General features: G+C 35.2%; 3 protein-coding genes across 3 annotated transcripts; all 3 read right to left on the bottom strand.

Annotated features, from left to right (window-relative positions):
- Positions 1-8,210: 8,210 nt before the first annotated feature.
- On the bottom strand, positions 8,211-12,655 carry LOC108194066 (pentatricopeptide repeat-containing protein At1g09220, mitochondrial). Its single transcript, XM_017360961.2, has 2 exons — positions 10,092-12,655; positions 8,211-8,433 (listed from the first exon to the last, which is right to left on the bottom strand). Exon 1 carries the CDS (start codon positions 12,638-12,640, stop codon positions 11,207-11,209), a length of 1,434 nt encoding a protein of 477 aa, XP_017216450.2. The 5' UTR covers positions 12,641-12,655; the 3' UTR covers positions 8,211-8,433; positions 10,092-11,206.
- A 1,115-nt stretch (positions 12,656-13,770) lies between these two features.
- Positions 13,771-17,147, bottom strand: LOC108193814 (ATP-dependent Clp protease proteolytic subunit 2, mitochondrial). The gene is made up of 3 exons (XM_017360638.2): positions 16,700-17,147; positions 15,583-16,005; positions 13,771-14,097 (listed from the first exon to the last, which is right to left on the bottom strand). Exons 1-2 carry the CDS (start codon positions 17,010-17,012, stop codon positions 15,587-15,589), a joined length of 732 nt encoding a protein of 243 aa, XP_017216127.1. The 5' UTR covers positions 17,013-17,147; the 3' UTR covers positions 13,771-14,097; positions 15,583-15,586.
- Positions 17,148-18,483: 1,336 nt separating this feature from the next.
- On the bottom strand, positions 18,484-20,532 carry LOC108194160 (large ribosomal subunit protein eL42). Its single transcript, XM_017361068.2, has 4 exons — positions 20,354-20,532; positions 19,093-19,272; positions 18,881-18,955; positions 18,484-18,768 (listed from the first exon to the last, which is right to left on the bottom strand). Exons 1-4 carry the CDS (start codon positions 20,354-20,356, stop codon positions 18,709-18,711), a joined length of 318 nt encoding a protein of 105 aa, XP_017216557.1. The 5' UTR covers positions 20,357-20,532; the 3' UTR covers positions 18,484-18,708.
- Positions 20,533-25,527: the final 4,995 nt, after the last annotated feature.

Genomic DNA, 25,527 nt, shown 5'->3' on the forward strand with positions numbered 1-25,527 from the left:
GAAAGACAAAATGGGACTGTTATGTGTTGGGCCCTAGCCCAATAAGCAAACACGCTATACTGTACCAACCGAAAAATTAACCCACGTGTATTCATTTTTTTGTAAGTTTTTTTGGTAAAACTAAAAACTTTTCAACCAAACCGTAGAAATAAAAACATAACAAAAAAATGATGGTAGAAACTGGAAATCAAAATTAATTGGATAATGATTCAATATTTATACCAGAAACTGAGGAGAAGTTTGGTCCAACTTTTTATTCTACTATTTATCAAAGATTTTTCAATTTATCAAGAACTTTTAATATATAATCGTTAAAACGGTACACCGGGAATATATATTTTACAAATTAATCAGAAAAATCTCAATAATCATAAATTTTCAGAACACGATACAAAATAAAGTGAAGTGCAACCTGGTTCTCGTTACTACTAATACTGGTTTCAAGTTTGGTTTATGCGGATGGGATTAACCTTCTGTGACTTTACTTGTTTCAAGTTTGGTTTATGAGGGGCAAGATTAGCTTTAAATGCAAGCTGGACAAGCTATAGTATGAGACGGCCATTAGTAGGTGGCAAATTCTTTATAAAAAAAAAAATTTGAAAGTAGTTCTAGAAAAGTATATTTTTGAGAAAATTTTAGAAGTGCAAAAATTTTAAAAATGTTGATTTAAAAAAGAAAATTAATTTAGAGAATTGTTTAAAGAATTAAAAGTACAAAATAAAAAAAATTATCAAAAATTCAAAATATGAAAAGAGAAATAAATTAATAGATTTCAAACAAGAAATATATTAAATCGTTCTTAAAAAAAATTGTTGGTATGATCTGTCCTTTTCACAAAACAGGTTAAACTAAACAAAGACTAAACAAAAAAGAAAGAATCACTTTCAGTTATACCGAGTCACAATGATTTACTTATCACATTCTCCCTTACTCAACACAAGATTTGTCCTTCTTTTACATGTATTGATGTTTAAATGATTAACTTACATAATTAATAGGTTCTTTTATTGAGTTGAAGTACTAACTATAGTTTGCAACCATATTATTTGTTTATTTATCTTATTGGTTATGACTGATTGGTTATATGTCTGATTTTCTTTTATATATTTGATTGGAACAAAATTCATGTTTTCAAAGAAAAGACAAGCATTTGGAGGTCAAAACAGTAATAAAAAGAAACAAGCAGAGAATTAGGGTAGGAGAATTTTGTTTTTACAATTCATGAAAAGCAACCTTACAACAGGAGATGATTTTTATATGTAATTATAAATGCACTGGATGAGCTTAATCTTTAATATTGACAATCTCGATGATGTGAGGGGGCAAGGATATGACAATGGAGCAAATATGAAGGGGGAAACAAAAGCGGGCAGAAAAGGTTACTTGAAATAAATCTTAGAGCATTTTACATTACGTATTGTTGTTATACTCTTGACTCTTTGTGCTAAGGCTAATTCGTGTGATTTAGCTCTTCTTCTTCTTCTTCTTTTGGATTGTTGCGTCGTGTTTATTGCATGTTTTCTTCATGTACAAAGCGATAGGGTGTATTGATAACATCAGTCGAACTTCATACAATCACATTGAGATCATTATCTGACACTCATTGGGAATGCCGCATTGGGAGTGTAGCTGTAATTAGGTATCAGATTCTGAAGATAAAAGATGCTCCAATTCAATTGAAACAAGGGATATCCTAAGACACGTAGTGAAGCTTAGGTCTTAATCAGAATGAAAAGAACTTTAACTTTTGAAATTTTGTTTCATTTTGACCTCAAAACCGAAACAACTCCTCTGACATGAATACCCCCCTCTTTTTGACACAGCGGCAAGTAATTTCATGGTTTCAAACATTATTCTTTTACTTGCGCGCAACAACATGCCCTCAAATACATATACATACATATATATATATATAGGCTCATGATCAAATAGAAACCATTTTTAAAATAAAAACTAGAAACCAATACAAGTTAGTGATATTCGCAGTACAATATAGTGATATTCTCTTCAGGATTTAGTGATCTGTATTGCAAAAATTAGTGAAAATTTGCAGAAACAGCCCAGAATCTCCATATATGTTCCAAAAACTGCTCAAATCTCCAGATCTGTTCACGTTTTCGATTCAGATGGTGGTGACGGTGGTGGAGATGGAGGTGAAGGTGGAGATGGAGGAAGGATGATTGTAGCGAAGGTGTGGGTGGCTTGAAGTAGGAGGTTGGAGCGTCGCCGGAATAGTGGCGGCTCCGCCGCGTTTTGAAGTTGAGCCGAGGTGGAGAAAGAAGTATGAACGGGGCTGAAGAAGGTTGAAGCAGCGACTAAGATGGGGTTGGTGAAGATGGAGGTGGAGATTGTGTTGTTAGAGATATAATGGAGGTGGAGATGGAGGGGGCGGGCGGCATAGAGGTGGTGGTGGTTATGGAGGAGGTGAGACGGAGGTGGTGGCAGTGGCGGATGTGGAGGTGGGGTTGGTGAAGATGGAGGTGGAGATGGGGTTGTTTAAGAATTTAGTGGTATTTACTTTAGGATTTAGTGATATTTCAGCTTAGTTTTTAGTTTCTAGACTAAAGAGGTTTCTATTGGAGTAAAACTCTCTCTCTCTCTCTCTCTCTCTATATATATATATATATATATATATATATATATATATAATTGCACACACGCAAACCATCACTCTTCAAAATTTCAAATCACTTTGCTCCTTTTTTCTAAAACTACTTCTCTCTCTACAATCAACAATGCTCAAAATGTCAGCATTCGAGTAAGTTATAATAATTTTTAATTTCACTTTACTGTTTCAATAAATACTTAACCACATCATCTCTGATACTATCTAATAATTTTTATAATTTGTTGATGTTGTGTATGTAATTTAGTGAAGAGCTTTATCAGCTAGAGCTCGTTGACAACTGTAAGTAATCATATATTCGTCTCTGATTTTGTGTATTATGCTTTTACTAAATAATTTTGTGTGTGATTATATGTATAAGCTTGATGATAAGCTGTATTTCAGGCTAGGTTTTGTATTCAGATTGAGTTTGTTCTTAACTTGTTTAATCAAGATGTGTAGTTGATTAGATGTTGATGTGCTTGAGATTTCGTTCCAAACTTCGTATTAATGTTTTTTGTTAATGATTTTGCGTTGAAATTGTGTGTTCGTGTGTTTAAAGAGAAACAGTCCGTCAAAGATTTGTTAAATTCCAGAGATATTCTTCATAAATTTATGTTACTGTGTTGTTCAGATTTATTTTAACTGTTTTCGTGATTATTCTTCAGATTTATGTTACCGTGTTCTTCAGGCTTTGTATTCTGATTGAGTGTTGATTTGACTTGTTTGTTAAAGATGTGTAGTTGATTAGATATTGTTGTGCTCCAGATTATTGTTTCGAACTTCATACTAATTTTTTTGATGATTTTGCGTTGTTTGGAATATTGCGGTTGAAATTGAGTATTTGTGTGTTTAGAGAGACAGAGATTGGTTGAATTCATGAGATATTCTTCAGAAATTTATGTTACTGTGTTGTTCGAATTTGTTTTAACTTTCCTGATGATTATTCTACTTTCTATTGGAAAGTTTTTGTTTGAAATTTTGTGTGTGTGTGAGAGAGAGAGATTTGTTGAACTTCTCTGTTATTCTTCTGGATTTGAGTACCGAGTCAATTAATCATTGACCAAAACTGGATACGTTTTTAATTTTTTGATAATTCTAGCACTAAAGTGTACACTTAAGTTCGGAATTCACTGATCTAGTAATGTTTATGTGTGAGGAGAGAGAGGGGGGGGGGGAGCGATCCGTTGATCTGCTGTGTTAATATCTGAAGTTTAGGTGGTTGTTGTGTTGATCATTTATTGATCAAATTCGTTTTGATGAGAAGTGCAACAAATTTGATGTTCTTACAGATTCTTATTCAGACTTTTGTTTCCTAATTGTGTATTTTTACAGATAGTGCTACTATTTATTGATATCTGAAGATTATGTATGCCTAGATTTGAGAAGCGCTAGCTACTTGTACAACTCTGATTATTTCTGCTATCGATTCTGAATATGGTCTGCCAATCTTTGCCATTTTCATATTATCATTATTCTAATAGTTCGCAAACTTGAGGACAACTGCATTCAGTTTGATTTTAACTTTTGGATCGGAGTTTATGAAAATTAACTTCAGTACTCAATTTGTTATGGAAACATTCCTCTTAGTTTACAGTTCAATGTCAACTTTACATTAGAATGTTTCCAATATGCATAGGATTTTTATCTTCCTCTTCGGTGTTTGGATTTCAGATATTAAGTACATGTTGTCTGTGCAAGTACATGTTGTCTATGACAAGTGCTAATTTCATAGTTAGTTTTTGAACTGAAAGTTTTTCGGCACATTGTGCTCTTTCTTTTTATTTTTTTTTCTGTTTTAGCTAAGCATTTTTTTTGTTTTTGTAGTGACTAAACATGGAATTGATGCTGAGGATGTCAAGAAGCTTCAGGATGCAGGGATCTATACCTGCTCTTGCCTCATGACCCATTGGGAAAAGGTTTAAATGAGAATTTTGGGATCAGAACTTCATTCTCTTTAAATTTTTATAATCCCACTAATTGTTGTAATACAATCTTCCAGGAATTGACTGCGATCACAGGATTCTCTAAGACAAAAGCTGAAAAAATCTATGTAGCTGCTGAGAAGAAGATACTGGTTAGAGATTTAAATATCTAGTTGTCATTATATTAATTGCATATTTCTTGTTTCATATATCCTGATTACTATCATTTCACATTTGATTTTTACTGTACTACTTTGTATATTTGATCCAGATGACACCGGTGACCACATCCTTATGTCCGGGAACTTAATTCTCCATCGGATGTGTTAAGTGATGTCAACTGGTCAACATAGCTGCAGCATGCATATTACCGATTCACTGATGATTTTAGTAACTCTAGAAATTTACATGCATATTACCGAATCACTGATGATTTCAGTAACTCTAGAAACATAATAGTTATAAAGCATGTAAAGATTTATTATTGTATACATTATAATAGCATTATAAAATTATAGATTTACAGATCTTTTGATAATAATAAAACGTTATATGATAATGGTTATATGGAGAATGTTATGGTGACGATCAGGGGTGTAACCAGCCCAAGGCTGGGGTGGGCTGTAGCCCAGCCCAAAAAAAAAATTTATAAAATATTTATATGTATCTTCCGGCCCAACAGAATTTCAGCCCGGTCAGTAAAAAAAACAAAACCTAATTATACTATACATCTCCAATATCTAAACTGGCGTATACACACTCAAACACTCAGTGCTCTTGTCTTGCGTCTTGCCTCTGCTTCCCATCCTGCTGCTCCGCCGCCGCTCCGCTGCCTGGCTTCGCCGCTGCACACCTCCACCGCCCTGCGCCCCTGCTCCAGCCTCCAAGTCCTGGCGCTTGCTGACTTGCTCTGCATTCCGAAATGTAATGGCTATTTCTCAATAATTTGATTTTTATAATTTTTATGTATATGAAATTGCAACCACGAGCCTATAGAAGTAGAAATCATTCAATGTGCAGCAGCACAGGTTTTAGGTTTAATTTTCATACGAAATTCTCAGTGAATTAGCTAAATTTAAAAGTTTAAAGGGTTTTATGTTTTATGCTTTCTAATTATACTATATTGTATAATTTATATAGAAGTCATCGATTGTATAGTTTAAATAATTTGTCAGATGAATTTATTTTGTGATCCCAATTTTAGGCAGTTCAATTTGAAACACAGAGCAACCTTTAGATAATTCAGCTTATTTGTAATTAATTGGACGATGTGGATGATTTTGATTGTTTGTTGATTGCTGGTTTTCTGTGTTTGTTTTAGCAAGCATATTACTTTCAGAGCTTACATTCATTGCTTGTTTAATTTATTGCAGGAGTCAGGATCGAAAGAAAAAAAAAACATTGTTTTTGTTTTTTAAGTCAAAGAATGATCAGGCTCAGCCAAGTCATGTTACTCCGGATACACCTACATCATCAAGAAATGAGCAAGAAACAAGTAATGTTGCAAGTAATAATCAAACAACTTATGTTCACACTCCGGATACTCAACAAATTGAAGTGGATATTACATCTCTTGAACGAGATCCGGGATTACGTCTCCCGATTCGAGCCTGCAAATCTACCATTCGAAGCCCTAATTCGTGAATCTAACCAATAGCCTGTGTTTCTCCAATTAGTCCATTCACCAGCCAGAAGTTTAGCAGTTAGCACTGAGCAGGAATGCAGTATACAAGAGTGGAGTATGTGATTCTGTGAAGCAATGATAAACAAGTTTAGACTTGTAAACTTGTTGTTTTGGTTTTTAAAGCCGGTATGTATTTGAATTTTCTAATTCACTAATCGTATTCATGAACTGCAAACTTATTATTTATGTGTTTGTTTATTCAGAAGATTGCAAATTTCGGTTTTAATTTTCGATTTTCGGTAATAACCGAAATATCAATTTCGTTCGGTTTGAAAACCGAATTAATTTTGCTTCGGTTTTCGGTAGCATTTTTTCTGCTATTTCGGTTTCGGTTAACCGAATTTAAATTCGGTTCGGTTTTTACCGAATGCTCAACCCTAGTATTTGGTAAAATTAATTTTCTTTTATTTCACTTAAATGCAAAAGTTGTTAGGGGGTTCCTCCGCCTCTCCTGTTTTTGAAAGTCGACTCCGGTAATTAGGGTTCTAGCCACCCCTTCTCCATCTTCTATATCTTCATCCCTTCACCGATTAAATCATTTTCGCTCTCCCGTATTTCAGTTTTCCAATAAACCAAGATCTGTGAGATCTTGTTGAGTATCTTGTTATCAAGATTGTTTGTCGTGCCCATATTTTTGGGATGTTAGTATGTCATGTTTTGAGTTTTGTGTGTGTTTTCGTATCATTGTCGAAGATTTCTCTAAAAAGGATTCATACGGTATTTTGGATGATTTATAAGACTCGCATCGATTCTAGAACGGCGGTGGATATCGCAGGAGCTAACCTTTCACAACAAAAGGTTGTTTATAATTTAGGAGCATTTGTTGCTCCAATATCAGTTGATATAACTGATAGTTCTGTACGTTGAGTTACAGATGATGCTTATGTGAAGGTCAATTGTGATGCTACCTGATGTAGGTTGGATTGTTCGATATGTCATTGTAATACCTTTTAAATCAAAGAATTTGAATATTCTATGTATTAAGCGATCTGAAAATAAAACGACTATTTATGTTAATAAAATTATTTGTTTGTCAAAAAAAATTTTAATTTTATTTCCATATCTCATATTGTATGCATGAGATTCTTGGAATTGAAAATGACAATTAATATGAATGCTGGTATTTTAATGATCAATTATAAAATAGTGCAAGTATATAAGAAAGACGGAAAATATATGGTACTGCTTTATCCTCATTTTGACCCATCTGCAAGATTATATATAATTACCCCATGTTAAAGGTAGAACTACCACTAATACTGGGATATATTTTCATTCATTTACCTACCAATGATTAAGCTTTGCGAAAGTTCAACCATCAATATTAAATTTTCACTGCCACCAACAACATTATATACTCCATCCATTTCTTTTCGGTTTTTCTATGATGTGCTCATGTACACATGTTAAGTACTAAAATTTATAAGTGAAGGTGATTTTGACGGGCTCTTATTTCTTCGTAATGGTGAAACCCTTGCAGATTCACCACCACACCAATCAAAATCCACCAAACTTATAGAATTTGGTGTTTAGCATGTGCGGCACACACTAGACACACCCATTCCTTTTTACTGATCATTGTAATCTTCTCCGGCAGTTCCTTTTTCTTAGACGTTTTTTTGCTTCCAAAGTCCATTTAATAACCTACTTTCCACCAAATGCCCCTATTTAATAACTGAGATAAGGGCATAATAGTAAAAAAGGAGACCATATTAAATGTGTCGCAGTGTGTTTATGACACCTTGGTATGTCGAATTTTTTCTAAAACGTCTAGCAAATAGGAATGATGCATAAAAATAAGCACCAACTCTCATGAAAATGGCTTCATTTGATTGGTGGAATTGGTGTAAATGCAGAGGGGCCATCAACATTTATCATCCATCCACCAATCAAAAGTTAGTATTTTCATGGGAGTTAGTGACTATTGTGTGCTCATGGGCACACTATAGAAAATTCGTTACATTTACTTGTAAACTTATCTTAGAAAACAAGTTCATTTCCTTTTCAACAAACTAATTTATTACTCCGACAAGATGAAATTCTACTCTCTAGTGTGGCTGAGATGAAGAGTTTAATTATTTTAAGTATTTTAAAGCAACAATACATTCATACTATAAACATTAAATTACCAAGCTTTGTTCAAAGCCCCCAATATTGCATCTTCCTTGGCGTCTTAAAGACATGATTGGCCTCCCTATTGTTGGAAGGACGGTAACTATCTGGCACAATTGCAAAATTAAATTTGTTCAGAAATGACATATATAAACATCACAATAAAGGGTCCTGTTCCTTGGCGAATGGTTGTTAGGAGACAATTATATAACAAACAGTTTGTCCACCGTTGGATGAATTATTGGAAGGCAAGGAATAAAAATTGGCAAATGGTTGTTAGGAGACAATTATATAACTAACAGTTTGTCCACCGTTGGATGAATTATTGGAAGGCAAGGAATAAAAAATGTGAATCACCTATCCACTACTAATTTTTACGGAACGTAGAACTCAGTTGATAGACTCCGCTCTAAATTTTAGCGTGACAGATCATTCATCAGGCGACCTAATGTTATAGATAAACAAAAACATGTTTATAAAACAATACACAACTTATCAGTGAGAATTAGTTATAAATAAACAAATTTAAAATTTTGTACTAAACAATTAATTACAATACATAAATTTTAACAAATTTTAAAAATATCATTCCAAAAAATTAAAGTAACATAAAAAATAATAAATTAAAATAATATATAATTAATATCAAATTATTGACATATAAAAAATAGCTAAATGTCTTATAAGAAAAAAAAATAAGACATAAATCTCATTAAAAATTTGTAAAGAATAAAAAAAATATGTAATTAAGAATCACCCAAAAAAATATTAAAAAGCTTGGAACGTAGACATAAATCTCACTAAAATTTTCTATTTTTATGTTTAAGGTGTGAAATTGTATTTCAACTCTGTAACATATAAAATTTATATTTTTATATAAAATTTTATCTATTGTAAATTAATATTTGAGTGGTATGAATCTGAATAGTTATAAAGTTGTATATTTATTTATTTCAATATATCTTAGTTAAATTTGTCTACGTTCCGAGCTTTTTATTTTTTTTGGATAATTCATAATAACATTTTTTTTTCTTTATTTTTCACAAATTTTTAATGATATTTATGTCTTATTTTTTTCTTATAAGCCATTTAGCTATTTTTTATATGTAAATAATTTGATATCAATTATATATTATCTTAATTTATTATTTTCTATGCTACTTTAATTTTTTGGAATGATATTTTTAAAATTTATGTATTGCAATTATTTGTTTAGTACAGAATTTTAAATTTGTTTATTTATAACTAATTCTCACGCGGATAAGTTGTGTATTGTTTTATAAACAACTCTAAGTTGTGTATTGTTTTATAAACAACTCCTAAAATTAGTAGCGGATAGGTTAGTAGCGGATAGGTGATTCATATTTTTTAATCCTGGCCCTTCAATAATTCTAACTGTGGACAAACTGTTTGTTATATAATTGCCTCCTAACAACCAGTTCCTAAGGAACAAGACCCAACAATAAATTATTAAATCAAGCTATACTTGAACAACAAGCTTCATTGGCAATGGCATAGTTTAAGATCTTATTACACTATTCTGAGTACTTGGTTCATATTACTAGCAATATGGCTGTACAGGTCAAAAATAAAAAATGCAACTCAGTTAGGAAACGAAACTGATCTCCTGATGATAAAATTCTCAAAATCTTCCTCAACTTATTTTCTTCCTTTAATTCTCCAACTTGATGATGAATTGATATTATAAAACTACACATTTATGAACAACAGATATATTTTATGTAAAGACAATACAGGAACATACTGGATGTCGATCAAGTATTGACATGAGAGATGAATGTTCCAGGTATCGCTCTCTGCAGCTTGCTTTAAATTTGCTGCAAACCTGTTCAACCTATCCTGCAAATTTTTGTTAATGTGCTTGATTGGGGTCTGGTCCATCGAGTACCAAATTGGCTTCTAAATTGTGCATCTTCTGTTGCTTCTTTTTGCAAAAGCTCCTCTGTTTGAACTAGCAATTCTTGGTTTACCCCTCTCAGATCTCTAAGCTGCTGGAGCTCAGCTTCTAAACCAGCAGGGCCACCGCAAATTTCCACTGCATCCACATCTTCTTTAAGAGCAGTTGGCAGAGCAGAATGCCCTTCTAATGCCAAAATCGACTCAGGTAAGTCCATTTCCTTAAGTCTAACACGAGTAAGCACACTGCCCTGCTGTAGAATTTAAGCTTGTGTTCGGATGACATCATCAACCATTTCCGTGTACCTGGAAAGAGCTTTCGCACTGCTGTCAGGAACAAGACTAGCAAACATCTTTTCCTTGCTTGCATCAAACACCTCAGTCATTGGCATAGACTTGACCATTTGAAATGCAGGAAGTAATTGTAAAGAACTAGCTGGTGGAACCCTCATAAGGTAGACTCTGTCATTCTCCTTCACAGCCCTTTCAAGATTGCGATTCAGATTGCCTTCTAAAATAGTATATGCATCTATTAGCTGCTGAGCAGCCCCCTTTGGAGATGATTTTCTTGCCTCAGACAAATCATTGATCCCACTCTTCAACCGGGAAATTTCCTCACCGATCTCTTCTTTCTCATGAAGCTCCAAACCATACCTATAGCAAGCCTCAGCATAAAACAAAGCTTCCTTTAACTGGACATGTGAATGCCAAGCTTTTTCAAAATGCTGGCTAAGAGGTGCAACTTTTAATGCAGCCAACGCTTCCTCATAGAAGATTACAACCTATAATCGCATTGCTTTTAATAAGTGTGAACTGATGAAGGCGCAGGTGAAGAACCGTCCATTACACCTCCACTCGAAGAGTGCCCTTTTGCCATCGATTAACTGCCATCCTTACTAGCATTCAAGCATGAGTATGAGTCATTATCTTAAAGGGCTTTGATAGAACTACAGTGTCCTCTTGTCAAGCCAAGCTCATTCCAGGAGCTTTTAAAGCATTACTCTTTTCCATTACTCCCCTCACTCTCTCTGAATCTGTATACCTACCAACATCAACAAATATGTTTGACAAAAGCACGTAGTCACCAGCATACCCCCTCTCCATCTCCATAATCTTTCTCGTAACTCTCTCTCCCATATGAGCATCACCATAAAAGCTACAAGCACCAAGCAGAGTTCTCCAAATAACAACAGTGACCATTTTAGTTGGAATATCATTAGCCATCTTCTCTGCTTCGTCAAGCCTCCCTGCTCTTCCTAGCATGTCAACAAGACACCCATAATGCTTCACATCCGGCACTATGCCACATTCATATACCATCTTTTTAAAGAAATGCAGCCCTTCATCAACTAAACCTCCATGACTACAAGCATTAATTATACACAAGAATGTTACTCGATTAGGCTCAAAACCCATGCTCTGCATTTTTTTAAAGTTCTCAACAGCTTCTTTCACCATCCCATACGCTGCACAACAAGCTATAATCGACGTCCAAGAAACCACATTCTTCCTTTCCTCAGAAATACACTCAAAAACTCTAAAAGCACCCTCCACACTACCACATTTTGCATAAACATCAATAAGCGAATTAGAAACCCTAATATCACCCACACAAAACCCACTTTTCTCTACATAACCATGAACACACCGACAAAGTTCAAGCCACCGTACACTCCAAACAGAAGGAAAAACTGCCAGCATTGTCAACTCACTCGTCCTAACACCCTCATCCACCATCCTCCTAAACATACCCAACGCCTCCCTAGCCCGGTTCACCCGAGTATACCCATCAATCACACAAGTCCAAGAAACCACATTCTTCCCCGGCATCAACTCAAACACTTCCCTAGCCTTATCCACACCACCCCACTTCGCAAACCCAGTAATCAAAACATTCCAACTCACACTATTCCTCAGCGGCATTTCATCAAACACCTTCCGCGCATCACCCAACCACCCACACTCCCCGTACATATTCATCAACGCAGTCTGCACATAAACATGAACCCCGAACCCACACTTCGTAATCACACAATGCAGCTCCGACCCACTTGTCCAATCCTTCAAATTCGCCGTGGATTTCACGATAAAAGAGAGCGCGAAGCTGTCGAAAGAGAAGGGATTTTCTCGACTCCTGAGGTGTTTGAAGAATGAGAGAGCCAGTTGCGGAGAGTCGCTGAGCGCGTAGTGGCGGAGAAGAGTGTTGATGAGTTTGTGTGAGTGTGATTTTGAAGTGAGTGTTTGGGCGTGGATTTGTTGGATCACTCGGTGATTGTAGTGGTTGAGTAATAAGGAGATCAAGTAGTTGCAGTGAGGTCTGTGTTGTTTCGAAGTTCTCATGGTTAGAGCGCGCTCAAAATGTAACAACTGACGTTGTTTTATACGTATCGATCCCATTGTTTTAAAAGTTGTATTAATCACCTTTTCAAAAAAAAAAAAAAAAGTTGTATTAATCACTAGTCCACTAATCCATCTTCATTAAATTAATTATTCAATTAAGTTTTAATTAATTTAATTAATTTCTAATTAATTTTTGTTTCCCTCCTTTTACATACTCACGTATACTCAATGTCGTCAATAGTTTTGAATTATCTTTCGGGCCACCGGATTTGATTATTGCTTACTTCACAGAGGATTAATATGGATAATCGTTTTTAAAATATATAAAACTAAATTTTCAATAAGAGAATCTTTTTTAACTAATTATAATTATATGCTAATGTCACAAGAAAATTGCCAAATAGACATTCATTAATAATAGTTCTTTCGTTTCATGTTATCGTTCATTTGAGTACCAATATCAACAGGGTGTTTTAAAGAAATTAATTATTGATTTTTGCTTTTATTTTATAAAAATACAAAGAACGAGATTATAATATTAGTTGAAAGAAGTTGAAAACATAGTAAATGAAAGTGTATTTTATCTTTTTAAATGGCTTATGTGATAATAAAGTTTTCTAGAAAAGAATTTTTAGAAGAAATATGTATGTAATGAACAAAAATACAATGTCGCAACATAAATGTCAAAGAAAATGGCTAGTTACATTGAAATAATATTTTTGATGGAAAAATGTAAGAGTTATTTAATCCACAGCAAGCTAAGGCTGTGCATAGATAGAATGTTAGCAGAGTGAATTATATGATTAAGAAAATAATTTGGTAAAATAAAAATAGCAATAGTGAAGGGGCTACGAAAACAACTTCAACCGTACATATTTCTCGACCCTTTTGTGTCCATCAATTCGAAAAAATTAAATAATTTATATCGTGTCATTTCTTATTTTATTTTTGTAATCCTGTTAACAATGATCATTCTTAGTTCCACCCAATTTGCAATCCAGTTGTCGTGGCAGTCATTTTGCATTCCAGCAAGGTAGCTCTCTGACTATATTATCAGATATTCTAAGTTCATTGTTACAGTACTCTATGCTGATCATGCAGTGAACATTTAAGCAAAACTGGGGAAACAGTGTCAATGTGTAGCCATCAGTAACCATTGTATAAATGAAATCGGAAAACATTAATCGTACGCAAAAACCTCATCCATTTTTATTGGAATTTATCTAGTCTCTGTAGTAGCTCATGCAGGTTCAGGTTGGTACAATATTTCTATCAAAACAACAATCTAATTATAGACCCTGTCGAGGTAAAGTTGGTCAACAATGAAGGCAAGATACTATGGAGGAAGATACAAAGTATGATGACATGCTTGTTTTTATGAAAATCTAAAAATATGCCACTGCAAAATTCTTGACTTAAATTGCAGAAAGATTTACAGCTTCACGTTGCTCCCAGTTTCTCCACGAAATGAACAAATGGCCCCAAGGAAAAATTAGTCAGACTCCACTTAATAACTGAAACAATGGCAGCAGAATCATTATTACAAAGTTAAATTTGGAAGCAAGGTCATGAATAATATGCTTAATTATTATCCAATCCATATGCCAAATACTTAAAAGCTTAGAGAAAATATTGTAGAACTATCAAGTTCCATTAAAAATCTATAACAATGTAAAGAGGTCCAATAATTTCAAGTCCACTCATATAATAAGATGATCTAATAAATCCTTCATGTATGTCAATCAATCCAGCCATGTTGTTCTTGCAAAAAATCCTTAATCAGTTATCAGATTGTTATAGTCAGATAACTATAAGCACCACTATTACAAATAGTGTTAACATAAGAAATTCCTTGTAATGTTCTATAAATTCACCGGAATATATGTTAAGAGGTAAAACCAAAATTAGTTAAAATAAGATTATAAAGTTGACACAGAAGGCTACTCCATATATTAGTTGTTGTAAGCTCCAACCCTTATGTATTGACTTTTGTTTCCAGGACAATGCACGTCGTGCCCCCTACCATCTAGTAATATCATTAATGAAAATCTCAAGAATTTCAGACAACAATTAATGTTATAATACATGAGAATGGAAAGAAGATTGTCCCTAAAAAAAAGGTTCTTTTTAGGACTTCTAAAATTTAGCATGCGTAGAGGATCTGAAACTTACGGCCCACTTTAAGATGCATATAGATATTAATGTCAAGTAGCTTTCTATACTTGGTTCCCTAAATGACTTATTTCCATATGGTTTGCCATCTTCGCATTCCAATTTGATATTTCAATCTCCATTCATAATTTACTGTTCATATATACTACGTGATCCATGTGCAACACTGCAATTGCAATTAACCAATGCAAGATGATGTCAATTGTCACATTGGAATTGCAAATGTAAGCCGTTTGGGACTAGCGTTACTATTGCCTACTAAACCTGTTCTATTGCAGCTCAAGTTACAGAGTTTATTCTCAGGCAGCTATTTCATATTCACATGTAGAAGTAGCCTAGTGATGCATATACTACATACAAACAATTGGCCCGCGTATGACTATGCTTGATTGTCTGGATGCCAGATGTACATAATCTACCAACTGTCCAACCCAAGTAATGCAGTAAATTCAGTACGTTGAAACATGATATGCAACTAAATTTGTTCTTACTTCACACTTAAACATGTATTACTGAGTACTGACAAGGAAAGTACTGTAGCAACTCTTGTTCCTGCATGCTCTTTGTCAAGTAAAACAGTAAAAGGCTACCTCTAAATTATATTGCCATGGAAAGTCTATTTATTAAGATACAAACAATCCTATGTTAAGAAACATTGCGTAACAAATAAAAAATTTAATCATATTATCTAACATTTGAGTTGATTAAAAAAGATGGATAAAGTGGTCAAGAAGACAAAAAATTAGAACACTTCAAATATGCAGGTATCAACATTAAGAAATAAAAAAAACAAAAACATTAGAGACGGAGAGTATTTTCAATCTTGCCTTTTTAAGTTGATGTTTTATCTTTGCCTTCAGTCCTAACAGCATCAGTGACTAGAGCCATTGGCCTCTCATCTACGACCTCATCAATAATTCCAAATTCTTTCGCCTCTTCTGGAGTCATAAAATAATCCCGGTCCATGTTTTTCTGAATTACTTCAATAGGTTGTCCTGTATGCTTTACATACAGTGTATTTAGTGCATCCCAAATCCGGACAATTTCTTTGGTGTGAATGGTTATGTCTTTAGCCTGTCCACTATACCCACCTGATGGCTGATGAATCATAACTCTGGCATTAGGAAGAGACCTCCTCTCACCCTTTGCACCAGCAGCTAAGAGAAGGGAACCCATTGAAGCAGCTTGACCAATGCATATTGTACTGATTGGAGATCGAATATACTGCATTGTATCGTATATTGCAAGACCTACAATATAAAAAGTACAATGAGAAGTATGGAAAAGCACTGTGCTGATCCTGCCTCATCAATGGAAAAAATAATATTGGAACACATCATCAGTGTTTCGGCTAAACATAGAAGGATAAGTATACAAGGTCATAATAGAAAGTAATTTTGCAAATACTGCATAGTAAACAAATAAGTTCAGCTGAAAATCTAAAAACAGCTTCCCGAAAAGTCGAAAACATTCCTCATGCATTTTTATCGATCTCCACACAACCTTCATCGATGCTAGCTAACGTGAATATACATAAAACAAAAATTCCATATTCTTCTTAGATTCAAGCATAAATCATATAAAATACATAAAGTTTTTAATCTCTTAAAGTACGTTACTACACTAAGTTTGTCCAGAAGCAGCGTATGGGAACAGTGGAACAAGATTAAAATTTAAAAGTATAAACTCATCATTTCTGAAACATTTCAATTATAACTCCAATACAGTCCGCAAGCTCAAACTAACCCTCATTCCTTCCGATTCACAAATAAAGCTTCCAATCAAACATTTATAACTCCGTTACAACAATACTTTAAACAATCAATAGTTATTTATTTTTTAAAACATAAGATACAATGACCTAATTAAATCAAAATGCACAAACAATAATTAACAAACTAATAAAATTAATTTGTCTGTGTAGAATTTTTCGAGATTTTCGACCTGCTGTGACCGCGCCACCGGGGGAGTTGATGTACATATGAATCGGCTTGGACGGATTCTCCGATTCAAGGAAAAGCAGTTGCGCAACTACGACGTGCGAAGTGTCGTCAGAGATAGGACCGTTTATGTACACTATTCGCTCCTTGAGGAGACGAGAGAAGATGTCGTAAGCTCTTTCTCCTCGAGATGAGTGCTCAATCACCATCGGAATATAACATCTCCGGTGAGTGAAGGTGGATGTGTGGCCGCCGGTGATTGTTTTCCCGATTCCGGCGCTGACGTGGCACAGACTCCGAGAAATGAGGCTTCGCATGGTGTGTAGGAAGTGTGCGAGTTGTTAACAGTGGTGGATAATTGTTAGGGTTTATGTTGTGACACCGCCAGGGGACTCGTAAAGTGGTGATTCTAAAATGGCCTCGTTTCTTTTGTTAATATTACGATAAGAAATGTGTTCATATGTAATTAATTCATTGTATTTGAATATTGTACTCCCTCTATCCCTCTCATCTCTTTACTGTTACAGCGTTTTCACTGTTCGGCGCGCATTTTAAGACGCATATAAAACATACTTCAATAACTTATTTTTGAAATTTTCCTTTTCTATACATCAAATTCTTATTCAGAAGAAAAAAAAGTTAAAATAATTTATCGAACTACGTTTTACGAGAGCATTAGAATGTATGCCGAGCTCCCGTTCCCAATGTAAACAAATGAGGAGACAAACGGAGTATATGTTTTTCAAAAATAAAAATATCATATTAACTCGTTTCAATTTGGTGCAAAGAGGTGAGTAGTATTTTCTTAAGATCATCAACCAACTAACCCTTTTATCTTTGTATTCGATTATTTGTTTTAGCTCTTTTTTGTTTCATAATGAGATCGTAATTAACTGTTCAGGAGTTTAGCTGGACTGGGTTGGGTTTCAACAATTTATTAAATTCTTCATTTTCCGTCAAAACTATCATTTTACCATTAAATTACTAAAAAATAATAAATGAAATTTGAATGATGACATGAGATATTTTAAGGGGCCGTTTGGGTTAGCTTAAAAGAAGTGATTTTTTGCTTAAATCGAAGAAGTGGAGTAGAAGTGAGAAGTAAATAAGTTAATAAAGTGTTTGGAAAAGAAGCAGAAGCTGTGAAGGAGAAGCTAGCATTCTCAGCTTCTTAAAAGTGCTTCTACTTCTTTACACAAACGGGTTAAAGAAAAATAGAAGCCAGAAGCAGAAGTCGATTCTGCTTCCCAAACAGGCCCTAAGACTGCACAACTTTCCGATGTAGATAAGAAAACTCAAGCTCATAAAAATAACAAATCAAAATTGATAGGATGACATAGAAATTTTGAAGATTGCACAACTTTACGACTTCGATTTTTTTTTATGATGTGCTCATGGACACACAATTAGTACAAAATTTGATAAATTTCTCTTGTTATTATTGACTTACACTCTTTAATAATGATGGACCCCTGAATTTACAATAACCACACCAATCAATAATATTCAAATTCATAGATTTTAATGCTTAGTATCAAACTATCTGCTCATGACACACGCTAGACAAACCTTGCAACTTTTCTACCTAGACCTCTAAAGTAGCTCAGACCTAGTTTGTCACTAAAATTCGTCAAAGTCCTTCAAAAATAAGGTTATAATCCAATGGACATCTGATGCGGTTAAGTCCTTCAAAACTGAAGTCAAATACGCCCCCATAACTGATCAGGTGCTTAATCTATAATTTGCATATTTATCATCGATTTCTTTGTTTACAAAGAAGCAAGAGAATTGCCTTGAAATACCCAAAACCTTTTATCCAATGGGATTGACACCAAATATGCAAATCAATTAGTACAACTATAGGTGCAAAACAATAAACATATGACTGCTGATCTTCATAATAACAAACCAGATACAGTTGTAATGAAGTCACAGTAGCCAACATTGGAACTAAGAGTATTCTGCTTAAACACTGGCAGCATCCAGGTAGAAAGTTGCAACCGCTGCAGTCTTCTAAAAGAGAGATGTTCCCTTCCCCTTCTTGTCCCCACCGATCTCAAAATGCTTGCATCTCTGCAATAACACAATATTAGTGGAACATTCATACTTCATATGAGTATGGACAAAATAAGAAATAATTATCGCTAAGAAAGCAGATAAAGTACTGTCAAAGTTAGATGAACACCTTGATTGGGTGCTGAGATACATGCTTGCAACCTTGACATTGAAGCCTCAAAACAATCTTTTTAGTGGTCTTGGCCTAGCAAAGTAGCAACAATAAACAATAAAAAGGTAAGAAAATTTGCCCAAGTAACAAAAAGATCAAGGTTTGGAGTGTTCAATTACCAGATATATACATGTCAGGTCAATAAAAGAATGCATATGACTAATTATTACCTTCTTGTGAAAAACAGGCTTTGTTTGACCACCATAACCAGATTGTTTCCGGTCATATCGGCGCTTTCCCTGGGCAGCCAAAGAATCTTTGCCCTTTTTATATTGTGTCACCTTGTGTAAGGTATGCTTGCGGCAGTCCTTTGACTTGCAGTAAGTCTTTTTTGTCTTTGGGACATTCACCTGCAAGAACAAGAACAGACAGATATAAATTTCCAACATCAATAGGCATCATATCACATATATCTTAAAAAGTGTGATTACAAGGAAAATGTCACAAGTTCTTAACATAAACAATCCTATGGAATCACAACTCCTATACACACGATATATAAATTGAACATAGAAAATGCTGCATTGTCAGAAGTTTGCCCATGAAATCATACACAAGGATATGTGTGTGTGTGTGTGAGAGAGAAAGAGAGAGAGAGAGTGTCATATACTGAACACCAAAAATGTTCAATTATTAACGTGTAATAGCACACAAATTCAGCCACCGCTAAAAAAAGTCACATTCATTAGCTCGCACAAAGCAATTCATGTTGCAAGAAGAACTAGATACATATTATATTCTTCCAAATGCAAAACAAACAATACATTTCCAATATTTCACAAGCACAATGTTGCTAACTCTTCAACAGCAGATGACATCTGAAGACCTGAACTATATTAAACAACGAGCTGCCTCTTTTTTTGCCCATTGCGAGCTTCTAGTTGTATCTACAGAAAACCACAAAAATTCTCTGCATCCGCACCAATAAATTGCTGCATTCACTAAGCTTACTATTATTCAACTCTGTACGTTGAAAATCTCATCATATTCAGAGCTAAAACATCATTCAAAAGCCATTTTTGCCACACTAGAAAAACATCCATCAACCGATATATAAGAAAATTTCTAATCCTAGACAACGTATCGAGGTATATTAGTTCAGTTCAACCTTAAAACCTAACAAAATAATTGCACAGTTAACCGATTCGACTAGTAGCTAGTGCTCTGGGCAATCTTGTAGTTTCGCTTAACATAAAAATATCGAAACCTCCCAATTGACAGGGCCTGGATACATCAAGTATATATAAAACTCGCGCAATTCTTCAAATCAATCAAAGAGATATAGCACAAAATAAATCCTAATCGAAACCATAAAAAATTGTTACACATCACAAATTTGCTTAAATTTAATTGACAATTACTCGGGATATATAGATATTAAGACACATTCATGTATATAAATATGCAATTGAAGTAATTGAGAGTGATTACCATGGCTGATCACTTGATTGTTGCCGCCGAAACGAGTGCAAAGTAATCGCGATATGATTTGTGCAAGCTGTTGCAATAAACTAGGGTTAGGTTTTGAATGGGCTTTCGGAGTTCAGTGTGGGTATTTCATTTGGGCCTGGAATGAGAGACACGGAGAAAAGAATGTCAAGAGCGGGAATAGTGGTTAGTTGTTAAGAATCAGTTGGAATAGAATCTAGAATCAGCTATAAAGTCCATAAGCTGATAGGTAGAAAGTAGCTTGTGTTTTGATACAATTCTCTCTGTTCTTGTTTGTAGAACAGTTCTATTCTTCCTCCCTTTCTTGTATTCTCAGTATTCTTAGTGGAATTCTACGTTTTATCGTTACAAGTGGTATCAGATCGGTACGATTTTCAGGCGATGGCTTCCAGCACTCGTTCTCGATCGTCGGAAGATCAATGGAGAGATTTCGATAATCGACTCAACGAAATGAACAATTCTTGTCATCGGTTGATTGAGTCCAGCAATGCTTCGTTGGAAACCAAGATTATCGATAAAATTGAGCAGTTGGTTTCATTGGTAACTAAGTGTGATGCAAAGATTGAGTCATACAATGCTACAATGAACGATCGTATTAAGCAGCAAATGACGGGGATCTTGAAAGGTCCAGGGTTTGAGAGAATAGTTTCAAGGGATGGGGAAAGATTGGTGGACAGGACACCATTGTTGCCATCACCAGAGGGCCATAATCGCAGGGAAAATGAGAATTTGGGGTCGGCTGAAAGGATGGGACGAGATCGTGGTAATAGAAATGTGTTGCAGCAACCAAGAATCGAACTCAGTTGTTTTCAAGATGATGATCCGAGAAGTTGGATACGAAAATGCAACAAGTTCTTTCAAGTTCACCAGGTTAGTGATCTGCACAAGTTAGAATATGTAGAAATGTTTCTTGATGGCAAAGCTGATGTATGGTTTCAGAGTTTTAAGTTGGGAAAAGGGAGTATTTCTTGGGATGATTTTTGTGAGGCTTTCACAAAAAGGTTTGGGAGGAAAGGGGGATTAGATGAACAAGAAGAGTTCAATAAATTGACACAAGTAGGAACTGTGTTGGAATATGTGGAGAAATTTGAGGAGCTAAAATCTGTGTTACTCTGTAGGAACTCTCAATTAGATGAGAAGTATTTCATTTCCAGTTTTGTTTCGGGGTTGAAAGCAGAACTCAAACCTATGGTTAGGTTAATGAAACCAAAGAATTTGTTGGATGCAATGGAGATTGCTCAGTATCAGGAACAAACAATTGAGGTCATGGTGAGAAAACATGAAATCAAGAAGACAGTTAGTAACATCAATGTCAGGTGGAATGCTAATGAGAAAAAGGGGGAGGCAAAGGTGATAGAGGAAAAGAAAGAAGGGAGTATCAAGGATAATTTCAAGAAAATAACTCCTGAGGAATTTCAATATAGAAGAAATAATCATTTGTGTTACAAATGTGGGGATAAATTTAGTCAAGGTCACCAGTGCAAGAACCAACAGTATACTTTTATGCTGTTAGAAGAAGGAGAAAAAGATGAGTTGGAAGAGGTTTTGGAAGAGGATAGAGAGGGTACTGTTACAGAAGTATCTTTGAATGCTTTATCAGAAAAGATGGTGAGAAAAACAATAACATTGGAGGGTTTTATTCAAGGTAATAGAGTGTTGATGTTGACTGATACTGGAAGTTCCCTTAGCTTCATTGACAGTAAGATGGCAGAAAAAGTGGGTTTGCAAAAAAAGGAATGTAATGCTATTAAGGTCAAATTGGCTGATGGAAGAACAGTGACCAGCTCTTTCTATATTCCTAAGGTCAAATGGAGAATTGACCAGTATGAATTTGTGTTTGATTTAAGGGTAATAGATATTGCAGGGTGGGATATGATAATAGGGGTAGACTGGTTGGAACAATACAGTCCTATTATGTTTGATTTCAAGAAACTATTCTTGAAACTAAATGCAGATTCTGAGGATCAAAATCAGATGGTATTACATGGTAGGGTGGAGTCAGCAACTCTGCAGTTGGTGAGAGGAAAGGAGTTGCAAGTAATGAATAAGAAACTGGTACAGAAGGCTTTAAAAGAAAATGTGTTTGCTACAGACAATTTAGAGAAAGCTCCAGGTCACATTTCTGAGATTTTGCAGAAGTTTGCAAAAGTATTTGAGGTGCCAGTTGGTTTACCACCTAACAGGAATGTGGACCATGAGATTCCACTGGTACAGGGATCTGTGCCTTTTAAAATGAAGCCTTATAGGTATCCACATTCACAAAAGACAGAAATTGAAGAACAAGTGCAACAGATGTTGGAAAGTGGGACTATTAAGCCAAGTAATAGTCCTTTTGCTTCTCCTGTTATTTTAGTAAGAAAGAAGGATGATTCTTGGAGGTTCTGTGTAGATTATAGGCATTTAAACAAGCTCACAATTAAGGATAAGTTTCCTATTCCTAATATTGATGAGTTATTAGATGAGTTACATGGAGCCAGTGTGTTTTCAAAATTAGACCTAAGATCAGGTTATCATCAAATTTTGGTGAAGCCTACTGATACTTACAAGACTGCATTTCAGACTCACCATGGACATTTTGAGTTTGTTGTGATGCCATTTGGGTTAACTAATGCCCCTGCAACATTTCAAGGTCTCATGAATCAGGTTTTTCAGAGCATGTTGAGGAAGTTTGTGTTGGTATTCTTTGATGATATTTTGATATATAGTTCTACACTGGAATTGCATGAAAAACATTTAGAGGCAGTACTGGAATTATTGCAAGCAAATCAGCTTTATGCAAAGATGTCAAAGTGTAGTTTTGCTGTGGATTCAGTGGAGTATTTGGGGCATATGATTTCTGGAAAAGGGGTGAGCATGGACCCTGCAAAAATTGAGGGTATAATGAAATGGCCTATTCCAGATTCTGTAAAAACCTTGAGAGGGTTCTTGGGATTGTCTGGGTATTATAGGAGGTTTATAAAAGGGTATGGTATCCTTACAAAACCTTTAACTGATTTGCTGAAAAAGGATGGATTCCAGTGGGGGCAAGAGGCCACTGCAGCATTTCAATTACTGAAGACTAAATTGTGTGAAGCTCCAGTTCTGGCCATGCCAAATTTTGAGGTTCCTTTTGTAGTGGAGACTGACGCTTGTGCTACAGGAATGGGTGCTGTGTTGATGCAAGAAGGTAAACCTATTTCCTATCTCAGTAAGGCCTTCAACAAGAAAAATATGGGTTGTTCAGTATATGAAAAAGAATTGTTGGCTTTAGTGTTGGCTGTGACAAAGTGGAGGCATTATTTGGTTGGCCACCACTTCATTATTAAAACAGATCATCAGTCACTGAAATATCTACTAGAGCAACCATTGCATACATCTTTACAATATAAATGGTTGTCTAAGATGCTGGGTATGGATTATGAAATCCAGTATAAGAAAGGATGTGAGAATATAGCAGCAGATGCCTTATCTAGAGTGGTTCCAGAGCAGACTGCAGATATAAATTTGGCTGCTATCTCAGAACTGCAACCTATGTGGTTACAGCAAGTTGTAGAGAGCTATGAAGGGGATGAAGAGTGTCAGCTATTAATATCACAGATATTAATAGAACCTGGAAATATTACTGATTATCAGTATGTTCAAGGAGTGTTAAAGAAAAAGGGCAAGATTTATTTGGGAAAAGGTGGAAACATAAGGAATCAAGTCATTGAGGCATTACATAACTCAGCATTAGGAGGGCACTCTGGACAAACAGCATGTTTACAGCGTATTCAAATTGCATTTTTTTGGCCAAAAATGAAACAGGATGTGGTGGATTGGATACAGAAGTGTGAGGTTTGCCAGAGGTATAAGAATGAGCATGTGATGTCTCCAGGATTATTGCAGCCACTACAGATTCCTAACAGTACTTGGAAACACATATCAATGGACTTTGTGGAAAAGTTGCCTTTATCAGAAGGAGCAGATACTGTACTAGTAGTGATCGATAGACTCTCCAAGTATGGTCACTTCATTCCTTTAAGTCATCCTTTCACAGCTGAAAAAGTGGCAACATTGTTTATGGACAATATCTTCAAATTACATGGTCTTCCAGACACTATTGTGTGTGACAGGGACAGGATATTTACAAGCATATTTTGGAAGTCATTGTTCGAAAAGTTGGGGGTGACTTTAAACTTTTCGACAGCTTATCACCCTCAAAGTGATGGACAAACAGAGCGCTTGAATCAATGTTTAGAGTCCTATTTGAGGTGTTTTTCAGGAGACAGGCCGTGTAGCTGGAAAAAATGGTTAAGTATGGCAGAGTATTGGTATAATACGGGGTTTCATGCTAGCTTGGGAATTACTCCATATGAGGCGTTGTACGGTAACAAACCAGTACCCTTGAATCTGGGAACATTTCAGGACATGATTATTCCAGCAGCTCAGGATTTGTTGTTACAAAGAGAGAATGTGCTTAAACAACTCAAAGAGAATTTAACAAAGGCACAACAGCGAATGAAATATTATGCGGATCAAAAGAGATCAGAGAGGGTGTTTAAGCAAGGGGAGTGGGTGTTCCTGAAACTACAGCCATATAGACAGCATTCTGTGGCTGGCAGAGTATCATTTAAACTGTCAGCCAAGTTCTTTGGTCCGTTCCAAATAGAAGAAAAGATAGGAGAAGTGGCATACAAGTTGAAGTTACCAGCACATTCCAAAGCACACCCGGTATTTCACGTATCACTGCTCAAGAAATTCGTAGGAAATGTGCCAATTACTGTGGGAGATTTGCCAGATTATGACAGTGACGAAGTGCTGATCTTGAGTCCTGAAAAGGTTCTGCAGAGAAGACAGATTGAGAGGGGAGGGAAGCTTGTTAGCCAGTGGCTAGTAAAATGGAAAGATTTGGACATATCTGAAGCATCATGGGAGGACTATAGTTTTATAACAAACCAGTTTCCGCAATTTAGAGCTTGAGGACAAGCTCGTCTTTATGGGGGATCGATTGTCAAGAGCGGGAATAGTGGTTAGTTGTTAAGAATCAGTTGGAATAGAATCTAGAATCAGCTATAAAGTCCATAAGCTGATAGGTAGAAAGTAGCTTGTGTTTTGATACAATTTTCTCTGTTCTTGTTTGTAGAACACTTCTATTCTTCCTCCCTTTCTTGTATTCTCAGTATTCTTAGTGGAATTCT

Source organism: Daucus carota, chromosome 7 (genome assembly GCF_001625215.2).
Source record: "Daucus carota subsp. sativus chromosome 7, DH1 v3.0, whole genome shotgun sequence".
NCBI lineage: Eukaryota > Viridiplantae > Streptophyta > Magnoliopsida > Apiales > Apiaceae > Daucus > Daucus carota.

Coding starts and splice junctions, on each gene's coding strand:
- LOC108194160 (XM_017361068.2), bottom strand. Junction 18,956..19,092: donor AGCCTGTTTTTCACAAGAAG/GTAATAATTAGT, acceptor CTACTTTGCTAG/GCCAAGACCACTAAAAAGAT. Junction 18,769..18,880: donor TATCTCAGCACCCAATCAAG/GTGTTCATCTAA, acceptor GTGTTATTGCAG/AGATGCAAGCATTTTGAGAT.
- LOC108194066 (XM_017360961.2), bottom strand. CDS start 12,640: ATGGGATCGATACGTATAAAACAACGTCAGTTGTTACATTTTGAGCGC.
- LOC108193814 (XM_017360638.2), bottom strand. CDS start 17,012: ATGCGAAGCCTCATTTCTCGGAGTCTGTGCCACGTCAGCGCCGGAATC. Junction 16,006..16,699: donor CGGTGGCGCGGTCACAGCAG/GTCGAAAATCTC, acceptor TTTATATTGTAG/GTCTTGCAATATACGATACA.